The sequence below is a fragment of the Sesamum indicum genome, linkage group LG14, assembly GCF_000512975.1.
Source record: "Sesamum indicum cultivar Zhongzhi No. 13 linkage group LG14, S_indicum_v1.0, whole genome shotgun sequence".
NCBI lineage: Eukaryota > Viridiplantae > Streptophyta > Magnoliopsida > Lamiales > Pedaliaceae > Sesamum > Sesamum indicum.
The window spans coordinates 3923902-3946220 of record NC_026158.1 but is presented as its reverse complement, the minus strand read 5'-3'; the positions used below and the strand labels follow the sequence as shown (position 1 = coordinate 3946220).

Genomic DNA, 22319 nt, shown 5'->3' with positions numbered 1-22319 from the left:
TTATCAACTAGTTATTGATTATTAATTTCTATTTATTTCTTTTTATAAAATTGCGGCACCACCCCCAAGAGGTTATAGTTGTAATTATAACAATATTCCCTATTCAAATGTAAAACATATACAAATACCCCTTAACAAATATTATACTAACACTTCTCATTGGCTGTAGTTATAATTTTGCAAAAGATAGAGGGTGTTTGTGTAAATTATAACCTCAAGGGGTGTAATATAATTTACGCAAAATATTAATATACATTAATCATTGTGTTTCAGTTATGTATTTTGGACAATTTTAATACAGATATAGCATCAAGTGAAATGATACAAATGCAGTGAGTTGATAAAAAAGAAAGAAGTTTGTGGGGAAAAAAATGGCGGTAAGGTGTGAGAGAAAAAATAATTATAATTATAGTATATTAAATATATAAAAGTTTGTGCAGAAAAAAAATATGGAGAATGGGTGATAGAATATGGTGTAGTGGGTTGAAAGAAAAAAAATGAATTAAGGGGTAAATTACTATTCTAACCCAATTTTATTTTAAGAGAAGAAATGAATTAAATGATAAATTCGATATTCAAAAATTGGTACGACAATAAGATTTTTTTTTTGTAATAGTATAGATGATATAATCTCGACCTATTTATATAGCTAAATTACATATGTGGATAATAGAAAATAGAGAAAATATCTCCTCGTGAAACATATAAAAAAGAATTGTATATGAGATGGGGAGAAAAAGAATTGTGATAAAAAATAAAGTATGTGAGAAAGCAGAAATGTGAGATGAAATGATAGAGAAAAAATATATTCTAACTGTAAGTTTATTAAGAATATAAAAGTTTGTAGCAAAACAAACATGGAGAAGTTTGCAAAAAGAGAAATATAGAGTAGTAGGTGAGAGAAAAAATTATAAAATTATGAAATTACTATTCTGACCAGATTTGTTTTGAAGAAAAAAAGTAAATTTAAGGGTAATTTGGGCATTCAAAAATTGGTATGACAAATAAAAGTATATTAATGCAAATAGTACATCAATGTACTAAGAATAATGAACAATGCAATAATAAATTATAGTAACTCTCGAGTTTCGATTCAATCAATACATTGATATGCCTATAAATAAATTATAATAACTTATATAAAGTGAAATAAATACTCAAATATCCAGTGAGACTCGAGTATCAATCGGAACTATAAATTTACACTAGTTACATAATTTAGAGAACTCGAGAAATACCTCTCATCTTAGGCAATTTGAAGGTCAGTGAATTCATATTTGTGCTATAAATAAATGTTAAATTGATTTTATAATATATATTTTAAATAAACATTTTTATATATAAGTATAACAAATACCCCATTGCAATTGCACATGGCTCTCATGAGATTTGTTATAATTACAAATATTTCATTGTTGTTTGAAAATTATATATAGATAAAATTACATTTTTAGTCCTGTAACTTTAGGCCATTAGCAGTCGTCCTGTAACTTTCTTGATTTACACATTTAGTCCGTTTTGACAAATTCAGTCACGCACTTCACATATTTAGCCCTTTTTTAGCATATTTAAGGGACTAAATATGTGAAGTACATGACTAAATTTATCAAAACGGACTAAATGTGTAAACCAAGAAAGTTACAGGACGGATATGCTAATGATCTAAAGTTATAGAACTAAAAATGTAATCTTGCCTTATATATACCTTCGGAAATTAACAACGTCTAACAATACTTCTCTACAATGGACAACCACGAGAATGTTTTTGTTAGACAGTCACTATAATTTCAGGAAAATATTTATAATTTTTAAATAATAAAAAAATATTTATAATTATAACAAATATTATGAGAGCCCGTTGTAATTTACCCTTGTAGTTATGATTTTCCAATAAAAGTAATTTAAGTGAGAATAATTATTCTTGGTGGTCATACATGAATAATATTTCTAGTTTAAATATTAAGATTCTTTCGTACTAAAAAGAATATATATATTTATTTGTGATATCCATATTTAAACGTGTCTGCAAACCAACTGAAAAAATCACTATCAAGAATTGAATTATAGACAGATATTACCAAAAAAAAAAAAAAAGGGAAATAATCTAATAGGAGTAAATGTGAAAATGAGAGTGATTGATAAAGGACCTGTCTGCAAATATTCTCCTACTTTTATTCATTTTTTAACCTATAGAATATTGCCCATTAATTCACCAATATTACTCGGTTGCCCCAATAGACCAAAAATTTGGTCCCCACATATTCTACCATTTCTGAACCCTTGTTTGGTTTCTTTTTGTTCATTTTCAATTTTACAATATTTTAGATTCTGAAATCATATTTGGTTGTATTTACTTTTTTTGTGGTATTAGACCACAACTTTCTTAAAAAATCATCATATTATCATATTTAAAAATATGGACTATTCTTTATACGATAAATTTTTATTATTTAAAAATCATGAGAAATCGATATTATTTACCATATTTAAATAAAATCGTCATGAAAATCTAAGTTTGGCCACATTTAATCAGCATTCTTTGGTTTTTACCTATGCCCAAAATTTTTTGTCGGGATTTTTAGTTGTAGTTAATGTTTTGACCTTGCTTATAAAAATAATTACTAATATCATTGTGCAGTCATGATTAATTAGCCGTGAACTTTTATTTTTAACTATGATAATTAGCCATTAACAAAAATTATATTTCTTCTGGTGCTAATCCAAATATATTTTTATTTTATCACGTCTTTTATAAGAAAATCTATCAAACTCATACTAATCCATACTAGAAAAAGCAATTCTGGTCCCAAAATGTAGGGTTATTTTTGCAATATTAGTCCCATACTTTCTGAAATAACCGCATTAGTTTCGTATCATACTTTAGGAAAACGTTGCAAAGTCAGTCCCATCGTTGTAATATTAGTTCCATACTTTAAAAAAAGATTGCAAAATTAGTCCCACACTTTAGGAAAAACGTTGTAAAGTTAGTCATAAATGTTGCAATTTTTTTATAGCAACTCTGCAACGTTTTGTAAAGTGTGAATCTAATATTGATTATTTTAAAAAGTACGAGACTAATATTACAAATCATCTTATACTTTGAAACTAAAATTGTAATTTCCTCTGGTCCAAACATATATTTATTAAAAACTCAGAATAAAAACAAAAACCAAATAAAATCTTATATCTTATTTTGTATTTTTCTAATACAAATGTTGCACATTTTCTTATACAAAAGGGTCCACACGGGTCGGACTGCCCGTACCGGCCCTCCTCCCAATTTCAACGAAAGTCGTGGTGCAATAAAAAAATCGCGTTCACATTATAACGACTTTGGTTTGGAAAACCTTTATTGTCGGGGCGGGCCACAGCGGGACCCGACGCTAATTCCTATCTTCATAGCCACAAAGGATTACTACCAACGTGGCGTCAACCCAAAGGTATGCGCACAACGCCACCCCCCTCACCCACCCCACCCCGGCACCCGGCCCACACAGTTTCTCTATCTCTCTCTCACACGCACAATTGCACGCACTGAAAAGATCAGAGTGGTATTGTGGAGTAGTTGACACTCTTGCTGCCGGCAGCTCTTATCTTTGTTTTAGCCTATCTGGGTCAAAAGGCTATCGGAAACCCTAGCTTCGGTGCTATACAAGTGTGTATAGCTTGATTGATTAAGCTTTCTTTTCCTTTTTCTTGTTTTCTTTCTCGATTTTGTTGAAACTTTTTAGTTTTCAGTCGGTGAGTGTCTAGTATTTTTCGGTTCAGGGGTTCAGTTGCGGTGTTGGGCTGAAGAATCGAAGTGAGTATTTTGATTTGGTTGTAGTTGGTCCGAATCTGTCTTCGGATTGCCTTTTGGCTGCTGATGATTGGAACCGTTTGATTATATTTTTTTGTGGGATTTTACGGTTTTACAGCGGTGTTGTTTCTCTTATTGAAGTTACGTGTTGAAGGAGTGGCCAAGTTAGGATTGTGATTTGAAACTGTAATTTGGTCTGGATGATGTCTGTGGAGAGATCATTTGAAGCATGGGAGGAGGTGCAGCGGCACGGGCTGGACTTGGCTGATAAGCTTGCGCAGGGTTTCACTGGTTTAATTCAGTCTCATATTACTCCACCCTCGTTCCAGTGGCCAAATCCTCCAACCCCAAAGCTCTTTGAAGTTGAATTTCCAACCCAGAATTTTATTAAAAGTGACTTTGGGCTATCTGTAGATAATTCTCCAATTAATGGTGTCACCGCTATTTTTGATATTGGGAACAGAATAGGTCAAGCGGGGGCTGATTTTGGGGCGTGTTTAAATGGTGTGGTTCATCAATTCTTCAGGCGGTTGCCTGTCCCTTTCCGCCACGATGAAAATACGGGGATGTCACTGGGAGTGGAGGGTCATGGCACAAGGACGAATATAGGTATTACACTGCAAGAGGATTTGGGGTCTTTGGCTGAGCGATTCAAGGATTATGGGTTCTCTGAAAATGGTGCTGCAGTGGTAGAGACTTCAACCGAGGATGAGACTTTTGGTGTCAATGCCAAGGCATTGAAACATTTGGGTCGATCACAGGTAACTATAAGAATTTTATGGACCTTGATATATGCATTAGTTTATCTGACTGAGACTTATTCACTATAAGCTCCTAAGAAAATAGGCGTTCTGTAACAATTATGTTATTATTGTTTACCAGACAAATAAACTTATGTTAGAGGTATTGCAATTCAGGATTTCTGAGTGGACATGAGATCAAGTGGTTAGTTATCATTGAGCTAAAATTAATCTTGAAGTTATCATCACTTATCTGATGTAAGAATTGCGGACATAGTGATGAGAGTAACACATTTCTCATATGACCAAAATCTAGTTGTTGACAATGTCGTTGATTTCATATGCCAGTGGTGGTGGTTGTATTTTGTGATATGCCTCAAGTGGACTCATCCTTGTCCCTTGTCCCATATGGCAGTTATTGCGATGCAACATTAAGATTTTAAGTGGCTAGTTAGTGCTGACATTAAATTAGGCTTCATTAGATTACTTAATCTGTAGTTTTAGTAAGTTTGAAGGCACCTTTGCATGTTCTATTGATGAATCTTGGGATCTAAACTGCTTATGAATGTAATTGAGCAGTATCAGTCTTCTGGATAAAATTGGTGTTTCATTGAATTATTTTTCATGTCAACATTGCTGCCTCAAGGGAGCAAGAGGGAGGAGACCATAAAAGAATGATGAAATGACCATGTATGGTGTCCTTGACCTCCAATGTTTACCAATCTGTGGAACTATCATAGTCAATTTGCTCTAACTAGGTAGGTGATAATGGTGACAACTGCAATGGCTGAGCGTCTCACATAGCAGAGTTGTCTAAATGTTTTACATCCTTAGATAGTGCATCTTGCTATGTGTGAGTTTTCTTGTTGTACCATCTTTTTTCATTTATCTCCTTATTTTCCCTTTATCTCTTATTGTTTAAGTTCCACATTTTCTCCCAATGCAGGGGACCATCAATGTGACATCAACCTATGACAGCAGGACTAGAAATGTTGAAAGCTCTCTGGTTGCCAGGGGAGATCTGTGGAGAGTAGAGGCATCACAAGGAAGTTCAACATCGGGAAATGAGAACTCATCCCTTTTTCTTGTCCAGCTTGGGCCTGTACTTTTTGTTCGTGATTCCACACTTCTTTTGCCTGTTCATTTGTCAAAGCAGCACCTGCTGTGGTATGGCTACGATAGGAAGGTGTGACCAACTTATCAAGCTGTTGCAATTGATAAATTTGTTGATTTATGATTTTCTACTTGCGCAAAAATTACTTAGGTTTATGCGTGTTACCTGAATGAATCCATATGATAGTGGAACTCATGCTTTAGCTGGTCCATGCTATCTTCAACTTTCATCTCTATGATTAGAAGAGATATATGTAATGGTTGACAATGTATACTTATGCATGTGTCATGGTTTCCGTCTCTGTTAGTGTTACATAAGCAGGATGCATAGTACATGATAATATATAGTAGTGTGAATAGTTTGAGTGTTCATGGGATTGCATTGAATTTTCATAGTAATGCTATCTTATTTAGATTTATTAGCTGACAATGCTTATATTTGTCATCAAGTACTTTAGATAATCTGTATCTCTGTCAACTTTTAAATAACCAGGTATATCTCGCATCTTAAATGAATGATTATGGATTAACTACCCATATGGGCTTTACAATATGTTCTTGTATTTTGTGCTGAATGTATGGTGAACAAACCTTCTGGATGCAATTGGGTAAGTGCTACACTGTTTTGGCACAAACTAATATTCAAAAACCTCTAAAGTTACTTCCATGTGATTTGGCACTAGTAATCTGACATTTGAGGTTCTTTTGTGTGTGCGTGTGCATGCTGCCTCCTTTTCTTCCTATAATGCAAAATTGACTTACTAATTTCTTTAATGTCTGACAGAATGGAATGCATTCTCTTTGTCCAGCCGTGTGGTCAAAGCATAGAAGGTGGCTGTTAATGTCAATGATATGCCTCAACCCTTTGGCCTGTGTAAGTCCAATCTGTTATCTGTGTAATTGATGTCATTTTAATGCGGAAGTTTTGGTTACTACCAAGCACCAATTAAGCTTGTGATATTTTGAATATTTTGTCAAGGTTCATGGATTTTCAGTTAGTAGTAGTCTTGTTAGGTATTAGGTATCCAGGCACATCAAGATAAAGACAGAAATGGACTTTGTGAAGTCTTTGACCTTATCCTGATCAGAGGTTCACCTTGTCTTCCCTTTAGCATCTCTGTATACCATACAGAAAGAGAAAGGTATACATTACCCACTGATGGTTAATGAATAGAGGAATTTGCCCAAAAAGAGAAACATACACAGAATGGACTTGATTATTTTGTTATAGTAACCCTAAAATTGGTTGATTTTACCATGAAGTTGAAACTCGACCTGAAATACCCTCACTTAAACAAGGTTCCACGGGCTGCCTAAAGTATCATCTTTTGACCTCCAAAATTTTGTTTCTCATGTTTAGTTGTGCCAATTCTCGGATTTGCTAACTGTCACTCTTTTTTTTAATATCGTTCTCTGCAGTCTTTCATGGACTTGCAGTTTCCAAATGGCCAGGTTACCTATGTATCCGGTGAGGGTTTGTCCACCAGTGCATTTCTTCCTGTGTGTGGGGGACTACTTCAAGCACATGGTCAATATCCAGGAGAAATGAAGTTCAGTTTCTCTTGCAAGGTGAAATCACAATTCCATGGACATGTCTTTATCTGGAGTTCTGAACTTATTCCCCTAGCTAGGGTCGTATAGATAATTAAAGCCTGCCAGGCTGTTCTTTTGCTCATCCAACTGATATATATATTTTTTAACTTATGAAGAATAAGTGGGGCACACGCATAACACCAACGTTGCAGTGGCCTGACAAATCATTTGCCTTGGGTCTGGAGCAGGCATTGGCTTGGAAAAGATCTGGTCTCATGGTGAGGCCAACCATCCAATTCAGGTAATAGTAATTGCTATGTGTAACCTGTGAAAGGGTTCCACAAACATCTTTCTGCCGCCATGTTTTCCTTCCTCTATCATTCAATTTCTGTTCTGTGTTTATTGTGTATCTCTTCTGCTACTTGTTCCTTGTGGAGCCAGCAGAATTTATTTTGTTAGGTAGTGCCATGTTTTTGGTTTATGATCTCTTGCTTGCCTCATCTGGAATTTGCTGCCTGGAAGACCGATGCTCACAGTTCACTGTATGTACTTTTGTTATCAGTTTATGTCCAACTTTTGGTGGGAGCTGTCCTGGGTTAAGGATGGAACTTACACACTCCGTGAAGGAGGAATTGAATCTTATCTGCGGCTGTGCACTTGTGACACATCCTTCCGCATTTGCATCAGTATCTGTAAGTTGTTCATGATTGAAGATTACCTTGGTTATGTTCTATATTCAATATAGCATTGTCCTAAAAGAATCTGTATCTACAAGCGAAAAAAGGGACGTTCTTGGTTTCAAGCATAAAAACAGTTAACATTGCAAACTTGATGCTTTTCAGTAGCACATAAAAAGATCTTTGCTTGCAAAACACCTCTATTCTAGCTTCTGCATCTCTTGTGCATTGGGAAACTGCTACTGTAGTGAGGCAGGCAGGCTGATGAAACTTCATGTCCCTTACTTGTTTAGTGTCCTGTGAATGGCTTTGGTGTATTTTCTCATTGTTTGAGGTTCAACTTTTTCGTCACCAGGGTTCTCAAGTCTTAAAACAGCTGGTCATTAGTACAGATTTCTAAGCAACACCCTTACTGATTTTCTTTCGATTTGCTCACTTGAACACCTAATGTAGGTTGGAAGATCCAAGTGGAATGGAAATGTCGGAAGCACAGGGGTCGTCGTAAAAGTGGAAACTCCTCTCAGCAATTTAGGCAGGCCTTCTTTCTCTGTTCAATTAAACAGTGGTATTGAGTTTTAGCCTCTTTTTTGTGGGTTTCTATGGGGTCTGCCTGTGCAGTAAACTGTATATACATAGCTTTCAGGTCAATGTACGATTATTAGTGTCTTTCCAGTCGCAGCTTAGGCTTAGTAGTGTTTGTAATGTCCCACTTTGTCATGGATTCGTTGTAATCGTTGTTCATCAACTGAAGAAATCATGCACATAACTACCTATCAACTTTTCCTTTCTAATATTTTTAATTTCCCTGTGTTATAAAATACCATTGATGTCATAAAAATGTTGCTTGGTTTTGTTGCATAAATATTTAGGCATTCTACCTAAATGCCATCACTTTTACTTCATATTTTTAAAATTTTTCTCTTTTTTCTAACCCATGTTTACCAATATTACAATAAATCAGAAAATTGGACGCCACGAAATTAGCAACATTACTTGCTAAATGCTCAACATTTGACATTACCCAATTTAGTTTGCGTGAAATTATACTTTTTCGCCAACAACTTTCGAATATACATTTGCATCCTCTATGCAAATTCTTTATTTCTTCTGTTTGAACGAAAAATATTGATAACAACATAAATCAATATGGAATTTTAATTGTATTAGTCATTATGCTTTTCATATGAGTTACAGACACGGATACTCTAATAATATTTTATATCCGTAGAGGGTAAATATAATGTATATAAAGTCTGAAAACGTATAATTGTAAAAAATACCATTCTTCAATTATTTTCATTGGAATAAAATAGTTGTTGATGTATTATAAAATTATTTATATTGTCAATAATTCCTACGAAATGGTTGTATAATTTTTTTGATGACGTCAGGAATTTTCATATAAAGTAAACTTAAAAATGAAGAATTATCGAAGGGAATGTAAATATAATTTTTAGTTTTCTTAGAGGGAGAATTTAAAATTTTCATTTTACCAAAAGTTGAAGTGTAATTAACCTACTTAGTTATACAAAACACAACACAAGCATTACGTGCAAAAAAGAAAATAATGCCCCTGCAAGTAAAGCTTTTGAAAAAATAAAGAGAATAAGATAAAAATATCTTTTATTGTGTGACGCATTTACCCTTAAGGAGAGTTTCGGTAATTAACAAACGCTAGAAGCAGTGTCAGAATAATGTTACAGGGAAGAGCAATTCGACGACATCAGATAATTTTTTGTTTAATATCTCAATTTTTAAAATTTAATTTTCATAACAGTAATCTTTACAAGATTTTAAAATAGAATCTTCATATTAATTAATAGATTTTGAATGAGCATAACTATCCTGTTTTACCAACGTTTTTTTTATAGGACATATATATAAAATTACACCTTTTAATGATTAAAATGCAGAGTTATACTTTATGTTAATTACAAGTTTCAATTAAAAAATTATCTTAACTTGTAAAATTTTTATAAAACTAACACTAAAAGATTTATTATTTTTAAATTATTATTTATTTATTATTCTCTAATTTTGATTTTATAATAAAAATTTATTAAATTAAAACGGTATAATTTAAATAGATACTTATTTAAATAAATATTTAAGAGTACATTAGACACATCAACACAAAGCGATGGGCGACGGCAAGGGCAGGGAGACTGTTGTGAGAAGGCGACCGTGATGACGGAGAAATAGTGAAAAAGAATAATTTAATAAATAAATTAATTACTAAATTATGTTAAAATAATAATTTACTAATTTAAAATTATTTTAAATTATAATTTATTAACTTTAATAAACTTTAGTTATACATAAAAAATAGAGGATAATATATTATAATTTATTAACTTTAATAAACTTTAGTTATACATAAAAAATAGAGGATAATATACTTACATGAAAAATTTAATTTGAAAATTTTGTAAATTATAAAATGTATTAATTAATAAGTAATATGATACTTTTAGTTTGGAAACTTTTAAAGACCAAAAAGTGCAATATTATGAATTTAGTTTTAAATTAAAAATTTGTATAAAAAGTATATGGAGTCATATTATTGCTCTTACCCAAGATATTACTCTGACACCCTGCTAAAGTTTGGTAATTACAGAAACAAATGCTAAGGGCATTATGATCCATGAAAAATTAAATAAATGTTTGATCATTTTTTTTTAGTTAAAATGTTTGATCAAGTTAACAGGGGTATTTTGCAATTTTCAAATGTATTTTTGGTTGACATGAGTTTTTTCCTGATCAAAAAATGGGTGATAGGGTATCAGTGTAATGAAGTTGACATTTTTTATGGGTGTATATATAATTATACAAAGATAAGAGTAATTTGTATAATTACCCTATAGGTAAAGTAGTGTAAATGTAACTATTCTTAGTTGTTAATGAAATAAATAAACATAAAAATGTACTTTTAGTGACGATTAATAACGTGTATATCCATACTATATAATATAGAAAGATAATCCACATCTACAAATGTCGGTTAATGACACTGCTGCACTAATACTTAGTGAAGCCAAAAGTGTCCTTAAATTGATAAGAGAACTAACTTATTCAACTTTTTAAGTTTTACGTTAATTGATAAATTAGTTTTCTTTTTCTTTTTTTTTTGTAATGTAATATATTGGTTTATATATTTTATTCTTATATCATATATTTTAAAGCATGAAAGACTGTTTATTATATGCACGCAGGAACAATGTGGCACAAACTACTAGTAAAAAATAAAATAGAAGATGCAACAAGAATTATGATAGGAAGTTTAACACACACATTTGGATCAGCTTTCATTTCTCAACATAGACATGAACAAAAGTACACTTGGAACAAAGTACCACAAACTGCTTGTCACAATTATTTGAACATAAGATCACAACATCAACCTTATTAGTACAACTCACCCTCGCTCAAACTCCTTTGTGCCATGAAATCTTATCAGGCCAAGATTTCTTGTTACTGCCTACACTCTTTGCCCTTCCTCCTGGAAGCACCACAGGCCTGCAGAAGAGCATGAAAAACATCGTCTCTACCGCGAACGAAGTGAAGCTGATCCACACGAATATCGCCCGCCTCCAGTTCCAGACAAGTCTTTTCAGGTGAGGTAGTTCAGATTCAATTTCAAGGGATGCACTATAAATTTCAGGCACGCCTGAACCCGCGGCCTGGAACTCTGCTCTTGGCTCGAGCATGACCTTAAACCAGGCCGTCGGCTCGTGTCCTTCAGTGAATTCTCCCATCACAATTTTGAGGTCTTGGACTTCGGATTTCAGGCCAGCAATGAGAGGAATGCTGTTGAATAGTGTCTCAATAACACGGACCGGCTGACTCTTGAAACGTAGCATCGTGGGATAACTCGTACCGAGAATCACCTTTCCGTTGGCAGACAGGCTCTCTACTCGAACCTTCACATACCAAAACATGAGAAACAAACAGAAGGGTCATAGGCTGTGTTTGTTTTCAATTTCTTGCTCTCTGACATATAGCTAATTAAAAACATTTTGAATGTTTGCTTACGTCTTAAACGCACAATTCTGTGTACTTTAACTATAGAATATTGTCAAACCAAACATATTAAGAATTCTAAAAATCAGACAAACCAGTCCCTTTATGATTTCTTGTTCTAAAACAGCAAAGAAACGTATGATTGAGATACCTGGAAGATCCCGAGTTTCGTGTTGTAGTCAGATTCAGGCAAGGCCAATGAAACAGTAAGCTGCAGCTTGTGATTATAAGGGATAGCACGTCGGCCTAAGTTTCCTGAACCAGACGTCTGATCATACAACTTAGACAGCACTCCATTGACAAGGGACGAAGTAACAGGCACGATGGCAACCGGGCTAGTCTTAGTGTAGTCGAAATTTAGAGTTTCAGTTGTATGTACCGACCGTTCCACCAAATTCCTCATCACGATCCCACCTATCACAAATCCTGAAACCAACAGCACGACAAGCACGAAAAACACATAGGCGGCGCAGAAAAACGCCCTGCCAACTTTGAGCACCGACCTCTGCGACTTGAACTTACTGCATACAAAGGAAAAAACACTCGTGTAGGATGCATCGCATGCTCTCAGCATCTTCTTTGTCATTTGATCTCTCATTCGCATCAGCATTTGAAACGGGAAGAGCACAAACATCAGGCAGAAGTTGAAAAACGACATGGGAAACATAAAGATCCTCAGAAACAAGCTTATCTGATAGCCAGCCACCTTAAGCATTAGCACAGTCAAGAAAGAAACAATATTGAGTGGGAGATCATTACAGCTCTTGAAACAATAGTTGTCAATGCTGCTGGAATGCAAGGAAGTTGTCTGAATTGCATAGGTTTTGTACCTTCCACTTGCCTTCTTGCTTTGTTTTGAAGCATATTTACCTTTGAATTTTCCATTCTTGCAACTGTTGCTTTCTTCATCGTCTCTATCACTGTGAGTTTCAAAATCAGACACGGTCAAGGGTCGAGGTTTCTTGGACATCAGCAACTTGTCAGCTCCAAGAAGGAAAGAATGTTTGATCAAGCTGGCAAGAAAACTGTTGGAGCTCAATTCATGGTTGTGTGTGAATCCGAGGGCATTGTTGTTCTCATCATCAATGTCATCAGCTGTGTTTCTTGCAAGAATTGAATCATCCATTGATGAGACTTTGTTTGAGGGTTGAGGTATATGATGATATCATTACACTGGAATCAGCCAACTTCATTTATAGGGGGGAATGATGAATGGGCAATCTCAGGTTTTTTCTTGGGATGCTAAAGACAAGTGGACAACCCAAAATTGGTTGTTTGTAAGAAATGGTGACAATTGTTAATGTCCTAAAGTTACGCAGAATGAGACAATTCTTGAATGAATAATTGTTTGTCTTACAAGGACGAAGAAATTTTACTTTGGGATTTGATCAGATTTAAACTAATGACATAAAAATTATAATATATTATTATAAATTAGTGTATAATTCAAAAAGAATAATTAATTATATTATAAATATATTTCTTTTTATTTAATTGTATGATTTTTCAATTTAAAGTTCAAAGGATACATATAAATATATATATATATATATATATATAATTTTTTTTTAAAGTTTTTTCTTCTTTGCAGTTATATATATTTTTGTTTTTCATTGGTATCTGATCATGAGAATTATCATCTATGGAATTTCTTTTATTGTTGCAGTGAGAGCAGCTATATTCTTATACAACATTTAGGCCCAACGACTCTGAATTCAACTCAATATTATGCTAAATTGGCAAATATCGTGGAAATAGTACTTTGCCCGAAATGCCTCCTATAAAATTTTAATAATTCTTTACAGACATCATAAGAAAATTAATTGATTGATGACCTTATATTATAATTCACACGAAAAAATAATAGTAAGACATAGGAGAATTTTTCGAATAGCATAGACCTTGTATATTGCAACTACGCTCTTTTTTGTATTTTCTACACACGTCCACGATCCGACAACACTAATATCCCATTTCTTATGATAACAAAATTCTTACCGGAGGACCAAATATTTTGAAGTCTCATAAGTTCTTGAACAACTTTTTAATGTATTAAAACATTAGTATCGTATTGGAGCATCCTACATGTAGATAAGAACAGATCACTATTGTCTTAAGTTGACAGATTTCATTAACAAGAATGTGTACAACACTAAGACCAGCAAATTCCTTAGTCTGCATCAACCACCCAATAAACAAATCAATCTATCAATCTAAATTTACATTATAAAGATCAGGCATCAGAAGCCTACTTGCAGAAGAATGATCCCCACTTCCATCCTTGCTCGAAAGGGAGAGCGACGAATCAATCCATGGCCCGTCCATCGAGCCACCTCTCTGTTCCCTGCTGTCCTGAGAGAAAGTAGTCATGCATGTTTGGCTATCGTGTGAGAGCATCTCAAAGGCCTTAAACCGGATGTCTTCATTCGCTGTCCCACTTTTGACAAGCGGTGCTTGAACTGGGATTTTCCCTTCGAGCATGCTCACCACAGAGGACATGGGAGGTCTGAGAGTCGGGGAGGGATTAGCGCACAAAAGCGCCAAATTTAGCATCCGCATCGCCTCTTCCATCGAGTAGTTTGACCCGAGAATCGGGTCCACAAGTTCTAAGAGATTTCCTTGCTCTTGTAGGACATAAGCCTTCAAAATTTGATGATGTTCGGGAGAAAACCGAGGATTATAATCCATACCAGAAGTGAGAGAAAATGAATAGCATGCAGCATAAACTGAAGAACATGTTATCCCAACATGAAGAGAACATTGGAAGATTGTTCATGAGAAAGTAACAACATATCATGACCAAATTCGAAGTATGAGTGTGTGTGTGCGGGCGCGTGTGTATGTATGAGCTGTGGCTTTGAAGCATTGTAATATTTGCGGGATGTAAAGTGACTAGAGAATATATAACAAATATTATTAAGTAAAGAGAAGTTATACCCAATCAAGAAGATAGACGAACTCCTCTTTCGGCCGGTAATTAGTGTTACTCTTGCCACTAACAATTTCTAGTGCGACAATTCCAAAACTGTAGACGTCAGCTTTGTCCGTCAAATAGCCCCTCATAGCATACTCAGGAGCCATGTAACCTCTGAGAACATGAAAAATTGGAAACTATTTTCATCTAGTGAACTCCCAATACAGTTTTAGAACACTTTTCAACTCTCACATACAAGAACATGCAAGAACGATGTTGCGAGGGTGTAGATGAGCCTATAGATCAAGTTAGGAGTTTAGAAGGTCCTTTAAAATAAGCTTCCAACTTTTTTTATTTAAATTTTAACAGACTTCTTCAATTTTGATCATATTAATTACAAAATTGCTATTACTAGCATTTTATAACCTCTATAATCTTATCCAAATACTTTAAAAGCTTGTTTAAAAATAAGATGTAATATATTATAAATTCTGAAAACGTGTTATAAGATGCATGGGCTTATAAATGTTTTAAAGAAGTTTAGCCAAACACCCTCGGAGTATATGAGTTGTATAGTACAATAACAATTATGTAAAGGAACAAGATAAACTTAAACTCACATTGTTCCAGCGATTCGTGTGCTAATATGGGTGTTCTCTTCTTCATCAAGCTTGGCCAAACCAAAGTCGGATATCTTAGCATTTAGGTCCTTATCCAGAAGAACGTTAGTAGCCTTTATGTCTCGATGGACAATCTTCAACCTCGATTCCTCGTGTAGATACGCAAGACCTCTGGCTATTCCTAAACATATCTTCTTTCTCGTTTGCCAGTCCAGGTTCAGTCGTTGTTCTTGGCGACCTAAATGAAGAAACTGAGAATAACTAAGAGGGGCATGAATCGCTGTAGCTGATTTTGAAAGATACACGTTATTTGCAAAACTTTACCAAAAAGTGCTCGAGCAAGACAGTTATTTTCCAGGTATTCATATATCAGCAGCAGTTGGTTTCCTTCTATACAACAGCCGAAAAGCTTGACGAGGTTCGGGTGTTGTAGTGCAGATATCATGCCTATCTCGTTCACGAACTCTCGGTTTCCTTGCTTCGACTTGGAGGAAAGCTGTTTCACGGCAATGATTGTACCGTCGGATAGTACACCCTGAAACATGCAGAATTATGTCAGATAAGTTACTTAGTTGTGTTGAAAATTACTCCTGTATCATCATAACAGAATTATGCATATCGAGTGAACTTCAGGAATAAATAGATTATGGTCCAAGTCAACAAGGAAAAGAGTGGAAGTCGGATTTATTTAACTTACCTTGTAAACAGGCCCAAAACCTCCTTCACCAATCTTATTAGCATTGTCGAAGTTGTTCGTTGCAGCTTTGATCTGTCTTAGAGTGAAATAACCCGTTTGTAGATCAAGTCCTCGAAGTTCTGTCTCGAGAAGAAAACATAATAATTATTCAGCTACGAAGGTCTAGTGTCTTGAACAGTTATTAACAGAAAACCATGACGCAAATTTAAACCTGGAGACCTGGATAAAACACTATTTAAGAATTAACTTTTTAGTACTGTGTGTATTTCTAGCTGTACATTCCACAGAAAATTATTGTTTAGATCAGTTCTGGCCAAACAAATCCAATTTTATTGCCAGTTTTGCTATACTTATTATGTAACCGGTTACTGGAAGTACTATTTACAGCCATGTAATTAGCAGTTGGGTAGGCGAAAACCGGCCAGCACTAGAAAGTAACAATAACTACTCAAGACTGGAAGGAGCTATTATAGATTACATTTTCTTGCAATTCCTTACCGTTGTCTTCACCAGCATTTCCTCGCCGACACACTTTCATCCATAAAAGAGCTAAAATAAAAAACATGAACACACACGAAGAAACGACAATCCCAATAATAGCTCCGACAGACAGCCCTGTACTGACATCAAAGTCTACAAAGAAATAGAGAGAAATTCTCATTATAAGACAATCGACGAAAATGTTGAACATAAAAGGAATTCATACTTACTTGGTGTCACTGCAATTGCGGATATCAAAGGTCCGTATACACCTCTGTCTGGAATTGCCGTAGTGCCCTTCCCCGTCCAGTACAAATGGATCTCGAGAGTGCTACCATTCACATAGACATTAAAGTCCCTGTAGATACCTTTTCTAACTCCACTAGCCTCTTTCACAATATCGAAGTCTGTCAAAACCACCTCCCCCTGCAAAGGAAGTCCGACGAACATGGAATGTCAGCTAAAGAAAATCCTTTTCATATCATATCTACTAGAAACCTTGTGGAGCAAGTCTTCGAGTACGTCTGATTTGACATTACACTCGGCAGACTTTGAGAAATTCTTTTGGTGTACACTTCATAGCTAGGGGATTTTTTTGTAAAACTGTTTTATCCGCACCTAGTTATAGAGTGTTGATAGATGGCCCCAGGAAGAGAAACTTGAGAGATTGTGGATAGAGGAGTGATTCATCTTGAAATCACGTAAAAATATGTGCATTCTTGCGTATTGATTTTCTCTCTTGTTTCTTGGACGTGCTATATTTCTATTCTCTATTCCTAAGAGGAAGTAAATATCACTTACTTGGATTGATACATCAAATTTCCTTCTTCCAAGGCTGCTAAAGGTCGCATCATCAGAGTACATTATTTCGGCAAAGTGGAGACGCACTCTGTAGCTACCCTTGCGCAAGCAAAGTCCAAAATATTTAAGTGAAGACGGGGACAGGCGTGCTGTTTGGTAAAATTCTGCACCCATTGACGCCATTGAAGAATCATTGGTTGCTATAAATCTCCCGTTGTCGTTTCCCATGTAGACCCCTGTGCTGCTATAAGCCCATCCATCATAAGATTCAAAGTGTGATGGACCTTCACCACTTAAGTTCTCTTCATATTCGTTTCCTTCAAAGCTAATCCTTCTGCCTCCGCAGTTTATAAACAAGGAATGATCTGTATGTGTAATGAGCATTAGTTTAGTTCAAAACAAAGGTTAACTTTAAATAAGAGTAATGGCAGAAGTCCGTACAGTTGGGCTTTCTGGAGCAAGGTAAGTCCGGCTTTAGACACCATGAAATTCTGGCACATAAAAGTGTTAGAACTTCTAAAATATAGTTAAGAAACAGAAAGATTAACTAAACTAAAACACTTGATATGGGTTAAGAGGGACTCACGAGTTGCTTGCTGACGTAGAATGGCTGGCAACTAAGTTTCTGCGAAAATAAAAAATTATAATGGCCAAAGATTCAACTTAAATGTTTAACATCGAGAAACTTACACATTGGAGAATTGGCAGCCAGCTGTACGAGAATGTGTGAAATTGTTGTATGACAAATCCCTGCAGCAATTTATAGTATTAGTTGGTCATAAGTCAACATTTAAAACTATTCTTACATTTTTTTCTGCTATATGAGCATATAAGTGTGGCTCAAAGTTTGTTAAAGGCCAAAGACAGGAGTAGGCTTAAGAGATTCTTCCGAATTGGCTAATGAAAGATCCAAGCAACTTTTATTCAAAATGATCCAGTCCATCCAGTATCAGTTGGATTTGGATGCTGACTCTTACTATCAAAAGTGAGTTGGAGCGTTTTCATAATCAGTCCTTTTCCATCCAGTACCACTTGCATAAAATTCTATTCTTTGTTGTGCAGATATAGATTGTCCAATTAAACTCGTGAGGAGTGCACTGCATTTCATGTGAAGCTAATTGGTTCTGAGATCAAAAGTTTAATTTTCGAGAAAGAGAATCAAAGAATACCATGTTTATATGACATTTACCAGATCTTTATTGCTAAGTTTTCATGAGAATAAAAGCAAAGTAATGACGTATGTCATTGTAATATATTAAGCTTGAATAAATGCTCACATATGCTCTCTACTATCCAGAATCCAACCAGGAACCTCTCCAGTTAATGAGTTGTGAGCCAGAAACCTACAGGAAAAATGATGAAAATTCAAAGGAAAATTTAGAATGTGCGGAAAGGACATAAAGACATCTAGAAGAACCATACAGAAGCTAGTAGATTCTGAGAGAGATACACACAAGTAATCTAGTCTTGACAGCTGCTGGAGGCTATTTGGGATTTGACCCTCTAGCATGTTGAAACTCAAGTCTCTGTAAAGAAATATTTCAAACTTAAACCTGTTGACCGGTTATTGAGCAGAAGAAACAGAACAAAGATCATAGGACATTTAAAAAAAATATTTAGAGGGCATATTTTGCGTAGTCTTTGCAATATGGACTGCATTAATTCTCCAATTGTGAAAGTGGTAGAATGTTCACAACTATGTTTAATGATGTAAATGAACTTGGAAAGCAAATCAACTTTTCTTCTCTTTTCCCCGTAACGTTGAATATGTGTTCGATTTTCTACAGCTTAAATAAGGGTTGAGAGCATGACATACACAATGATTTTAATATATTGTGAGAACTTCAAAGCAAAAGTTTTGTAGATAAAAGTGTAGAAATGTCTTTTCCAGTAGAATTAGTTATTCTACCCTTGCACGTGATAGAACAATCAAATCCAAGACTTTATAGTTGCATTTTTTTTCCTACTATAAAAAATTCCTCAAGTCAAAATGGTAATGCTTAAGACCATAAGGAAAAGGAACGACAAACTTGCTTACAGTGTTCTTATCTTTTTCATGTCTCCCAAGTATACCGGGATTGGGCCAGTAATCGAGCAATTTCTTAGTATCCTGCACCAAATTGACTTTAGAAATTAGCGTGCTGCCAAAAACTTTATCGATAGACCATTTTCACGTGCTATCCTCTAACTCATATGATACTTACAAATCCTCCATATCATTCATGTTCTGCAAATTTGGGAAACTCATGCTTGGTCCTTTCAGATCAGATATCCTCCTGAAATAGGATGGTATTTGGTTGGCTTTAAATCTTCATCTATGTAGGTGTACGTAATATGACCTTTATATCTCCTTATTCGGTTGGAAGAGATATTAACATATATAAAACTTTTATCAAGAGAGGATTCGGGCTTACAAATCTGTCAAGTTTTCCAACCGGGATATTGTAACAGGAATAGGACCCTCCATTGATGTACCTTGCAAATCTCTGCAACAAATTAAATAAAAAGCAATCAAGATGTGATGAACTTAGAGCAATTTTATACATAAGTTCATCAAAATGAAGTGAAGAAACACCAACAATACTCACAGTCTTTCAAGTTTATTCCAGTTTCCAATGAAATCAGGTATTTTTCCTGACATGCTGCTCCCGTCGATCCTACTGCAATCAGTACAATATAGTTCAGTGATATATGATGTTTGTAATAAATTCTGGACACTCCAAACAGACCTAAACATCAGCATTATATTTACAAAATGGATACCTCAGGTTTAAACTCATATCCTTGTTATATTTAGCTTCATCGTTGCATTAGTGAATGTCGATTTCTTACACCTAAATGTGAGTGCAGTCAAATACTATCACTTACAAATCTGTCAAGTTCCTTAGATTGCCAAATGTCACTGGAATCGTCCCATTGAAGTTATTTGCCGAAAGCAAGCTGCAGGGTAGATCCACAATATCAGCACACCTAATTTATCTTGGAAACAAAATTTTATTGTTTCCTCAACATTCAATATAGTATAAAAGGTTAAGTAATCTCACCTGAACCTCATGAACACAAAAAGGAATGCATGTGAATATTTTCACTATAATCATGATGGATGGGACATGACTAGAGTTAGTTTATAAGTCTGTATTTTCCCGTTGATGACTTCTCAAATTAGTGAACTGATTGAATGTTTAGTGCAGAAATCTTTGCTCTTTTTGCAGCCTCATTAGCTCATGCTTCCACCTTGAATAACAACAGTAAGTGAGTTTTCATTTCTTAAGAGCTAAATCGGCTAAAAAGAAAGTAATTAAATCCCTTGTTTTTTTGTCCACTTAGGGATTCCAGAAAACATTCACTCAAATATATATTCAAGTCCTCATTTGGGTTGTTGCACCAGCAACACTTGTTTTATGCAAAGTAAAAAAAAAAAAGAAAGGTGAAGACAAGATATTCTGAGAGCAGATGTGCCCCTAGAGCATTTAATTAGAGAATTATGATATATAAACAGAAAAATATTTTGAGCATCATAAGTATAGCACAGATATAAAAGGGTTTACTTCCAGAATTAACAAGATATAAAACAGAACTGAAATTCTGATCAGTAGTCTTACAGTCTCTGCAAATTGCTCAAGCTTCCTATGTTGGCTGGAAGATTTCCTTCAAGCAGATTGTCTTCCAAAACTCTACAGCTCAAATGACAACATACAATCAGGTATAAAGCTCCTTTTCTCCATTGATAAACACAGTGAGATTCATCTATCACTTACAGCTCTTCCAGAGTGGAAATGTCACCAATTTCTTTCGGGATTGTACCGCTAATACGGTTGCCAAGAAGTGCCCTATGATAACAGCAAGATGGGTGCAGGTACAAATCAAACTAAGGCTTTGGAGCCACAATTTTCTTTTCCATTTCTAAAGGAGGTAGATACGAATGAAAACTTACAAAGTGACCAGACGAAGCTTTCCGAATATAGCAGGAATTGATCCATTGAGGTAGTTTCGAGAGAGATCTCTGAGATGATAAAGAAGTAGTGTTAAGTCTTCTTCTCTCAATAAACTTAGGAAAGCAATGAAGAACAGATAACTGTTTCTATTTGCAACATATCGGCTTTCTTTTTCTATTCACGGATCTACTTCAAGAGGGAGACAGATGAATACTCTATTCTTATGGGAATACCTGGACATTAAGCTAAACAATGAAGGTAATGGACTGGATATTAACTTCAACCACCATAACGATGGTCTGAAAATAGAAGTTTTCACTTACATATCCCGTAAATGACTGAGTTTTGCAAACTCCACAGGCAAACTTCCAGTCAAATTCAGACCCTTCAATTGTCTGTATATGTGAAACATAGGAAATAGTTAGATAATGAAAACGAGAAAAAAAATTCTCATTCATATCACTAATCCTGCCTTATAACTCAGAATATGTGAGCATAGATTGCTTTAGAAGTACATTTCATGCATTTGAGGATTCCAAAGCATAAAAGAATCACACAATTAATCCAATCCTGCATCTTACACTGAAGAATCTCTTTTAAGTTATCAATGACATCATAAAGTACTATGTATGGTTTATGCGTATAAGTGTATGTCGTTAGTGTTACATCTGATAAATTGACAGAGCCGACAGGGATAATACTAATAAAATATTAATGACTTCCATTCTACATTTCACTAGCCAAGTTTCTTGAGTAGTTACATTCATTACAGGTCTGGGAAAATCATATCATATTTGGCATGTGCCGGAGTCAGACAAATCCAAGCAAATATCATTACTTAAGTAGCTGATTAAACGAGTATAAGAGTCCATCAAAGAGAGACTAAGAGCGTACATGTTTGTAACATGGCATGTCTTATTTCCATTAAATGAACAGTCGCACGTTACGCTGCTGTATATTTTGGTAGCCAAAATGGTTGTGTTAAATGCA

At 34.8% G+C, this 22319-nt stretch overlaps 3 protein-coding genes across 6 annotated transcripts in view; 1 reads left to right on the top strand and 2 right to left on the bottom strand.

The window, feature by feature from the left end:
- LOC105176924 lies at nucleotides 3460-8662 on the top strand. Of its 4 annotated transcripts, XM_011099895.2 has the most exons (9): nucleotides 3460-3655; nucleotides 3769-3802; nucleotides 3918-4560; nucleotides 5486-5725; nucleotides 6437-6526; nucleotides 7072-7221; nucleotides 7362-7486; nucleotides 7748-7877; nucleotides 8316-8662. In XM_011099895.2, exons 3-9 carry the CDS (start codon nucleotides 4000-4002, stop codon nucleotides 8439-8441), a joined length of 1422 nt encoding a protein of 473 aa, XP_011098197.1. In that variant the 5' UTR covers nucleotides 3460-3655; nucleotides 3769-3802; nucleotides 3918-3999; the 3' UTR covers nucleotides 8442-8662. The 4 variants fall into 4 exon arrangements, with proteins under 4 accessions (XP_011098197.1, XP_011098194.1, XP_011098195.1 ...); XM_011099892.2 differs by having other exon boundaries at nucleotides 3769-4560; XM_011099893.2 differs by having other exon boundaries at nucleotides 3460-3802.
- Nucleotides 11135-13043, bottom strand: LOC105176923 (seipin-2-like). The gene is made up of 2 exons (XM_011099890.2): nucleotides 12034-13043; nucleotides 11135-11782 (listed from the first exon to the last, which is right to left on the bottom strand). Exons 1-2 carry the CDS (start codon nucleotides 13006-13008, stop codon nucleotides 11288-11290), a joined length of 1470 nt encoding a protein of 489 aa, XP_011098192.1. The 5' UTR covers nucleotides 13009-13043; the 3' UTR covers nucleotides 11135-11287.
- LOC105176922 (probable LRR receptor-like serine/threonine-protein kinase At1g53440) overlaps nucleotides 13912-22319 on the bottom strand; it is a gene marked incomplete in the record, with an annotated part of 10332 nt that continues 1924 nt past the window's right edge. The window contains 23 exon segments of the mRNA XM_011099888.2: nucleotides 13912-14522; nucleotides 14820-14970; nucleotides 15417-15654; nucleotides 15741-15951; nucleotides 16114-16232; nucleotides 16612-16746; nucleotides 16824-17019; nucleotides 17395-17759; nucleotides 17836-17885; nucleotides 17981-18019; nucleotides 18085-18144; nucleotides 18672-18737; nucleotides 18849-18920; nucleotides 19433-19504; nucleotides 19599-19670; nucleotides 19809-19880; nucleotides 19983-20054; nucleotides 20263-20334; nucleotides 20997-21068; nucleotides 21153-21224; nucleotides 21329-21397; nucleotides 21653-21724; nucleotides 22224-22319. Coding sequence (XP_011098190.1) covers nucleotides 14091-14522; nucleotides 14820-14970; nucleotides 15417-15654; nucleotides 15741-15951; nucleotides 16114-16232; nucleotides 16612-16746; nucleotides 16824-17019; nucleotides 17395-17759; nucleotides 17836-17885; nucleotides 17981-18019; nucleotides 18085-18144; nucleotides 18672-18737; nucleotides 18849-18920; nucleotides 19433-19504; nucleotides 19599-19670; nucleotides 19809-19880; nucleotides 19983-20054; nucleotides 20263-20334; nucleotides 20997-21068; nucleotides 21153-21224; nucleotides 21329-21397; nucleotides 21653-21724; nucleotides 22224-22319 — 2875 coding nt within the window.

Bases quoted from the DNA above. Each gene is read 5' to 3' on its own strand.
- LOC105176923 (XM_011099890.2), bottom strand. From the start codon at position 13,008: ATGGATGATTCAATTCTTGCAAGAAACACAGCTGATGACATTGATGAT. The intron at 11,783-12,033 runs GTATCTCAATCA...TGGTATGTGAAG, and splicing joins CGAAACTCGGGATCTTCCAG to GTTCGAGTAGAGAGCCTGTC.
- LOC105176924 (XM_011099895.2), top strand. From the start codon at position 4,000: ATGATGTCTGTGGAGAGATCATTTGAAGCATGGGAGGAGGTGCAGCGG. The intron at 4,561-5,485 runs GTAACTATAAGA...CTCCCAATGCAG, and splicing joins AACATTTGGGTCGATCACAG to GGGACCATCAATGTGACATC. The intron at 5,726-6,436 runs GTGTGACCAACT...AATGTCTGACAG, and splicing joins GGTATGGCTACGATAGGAAG to AATGGAATGCATTCTCTTTG.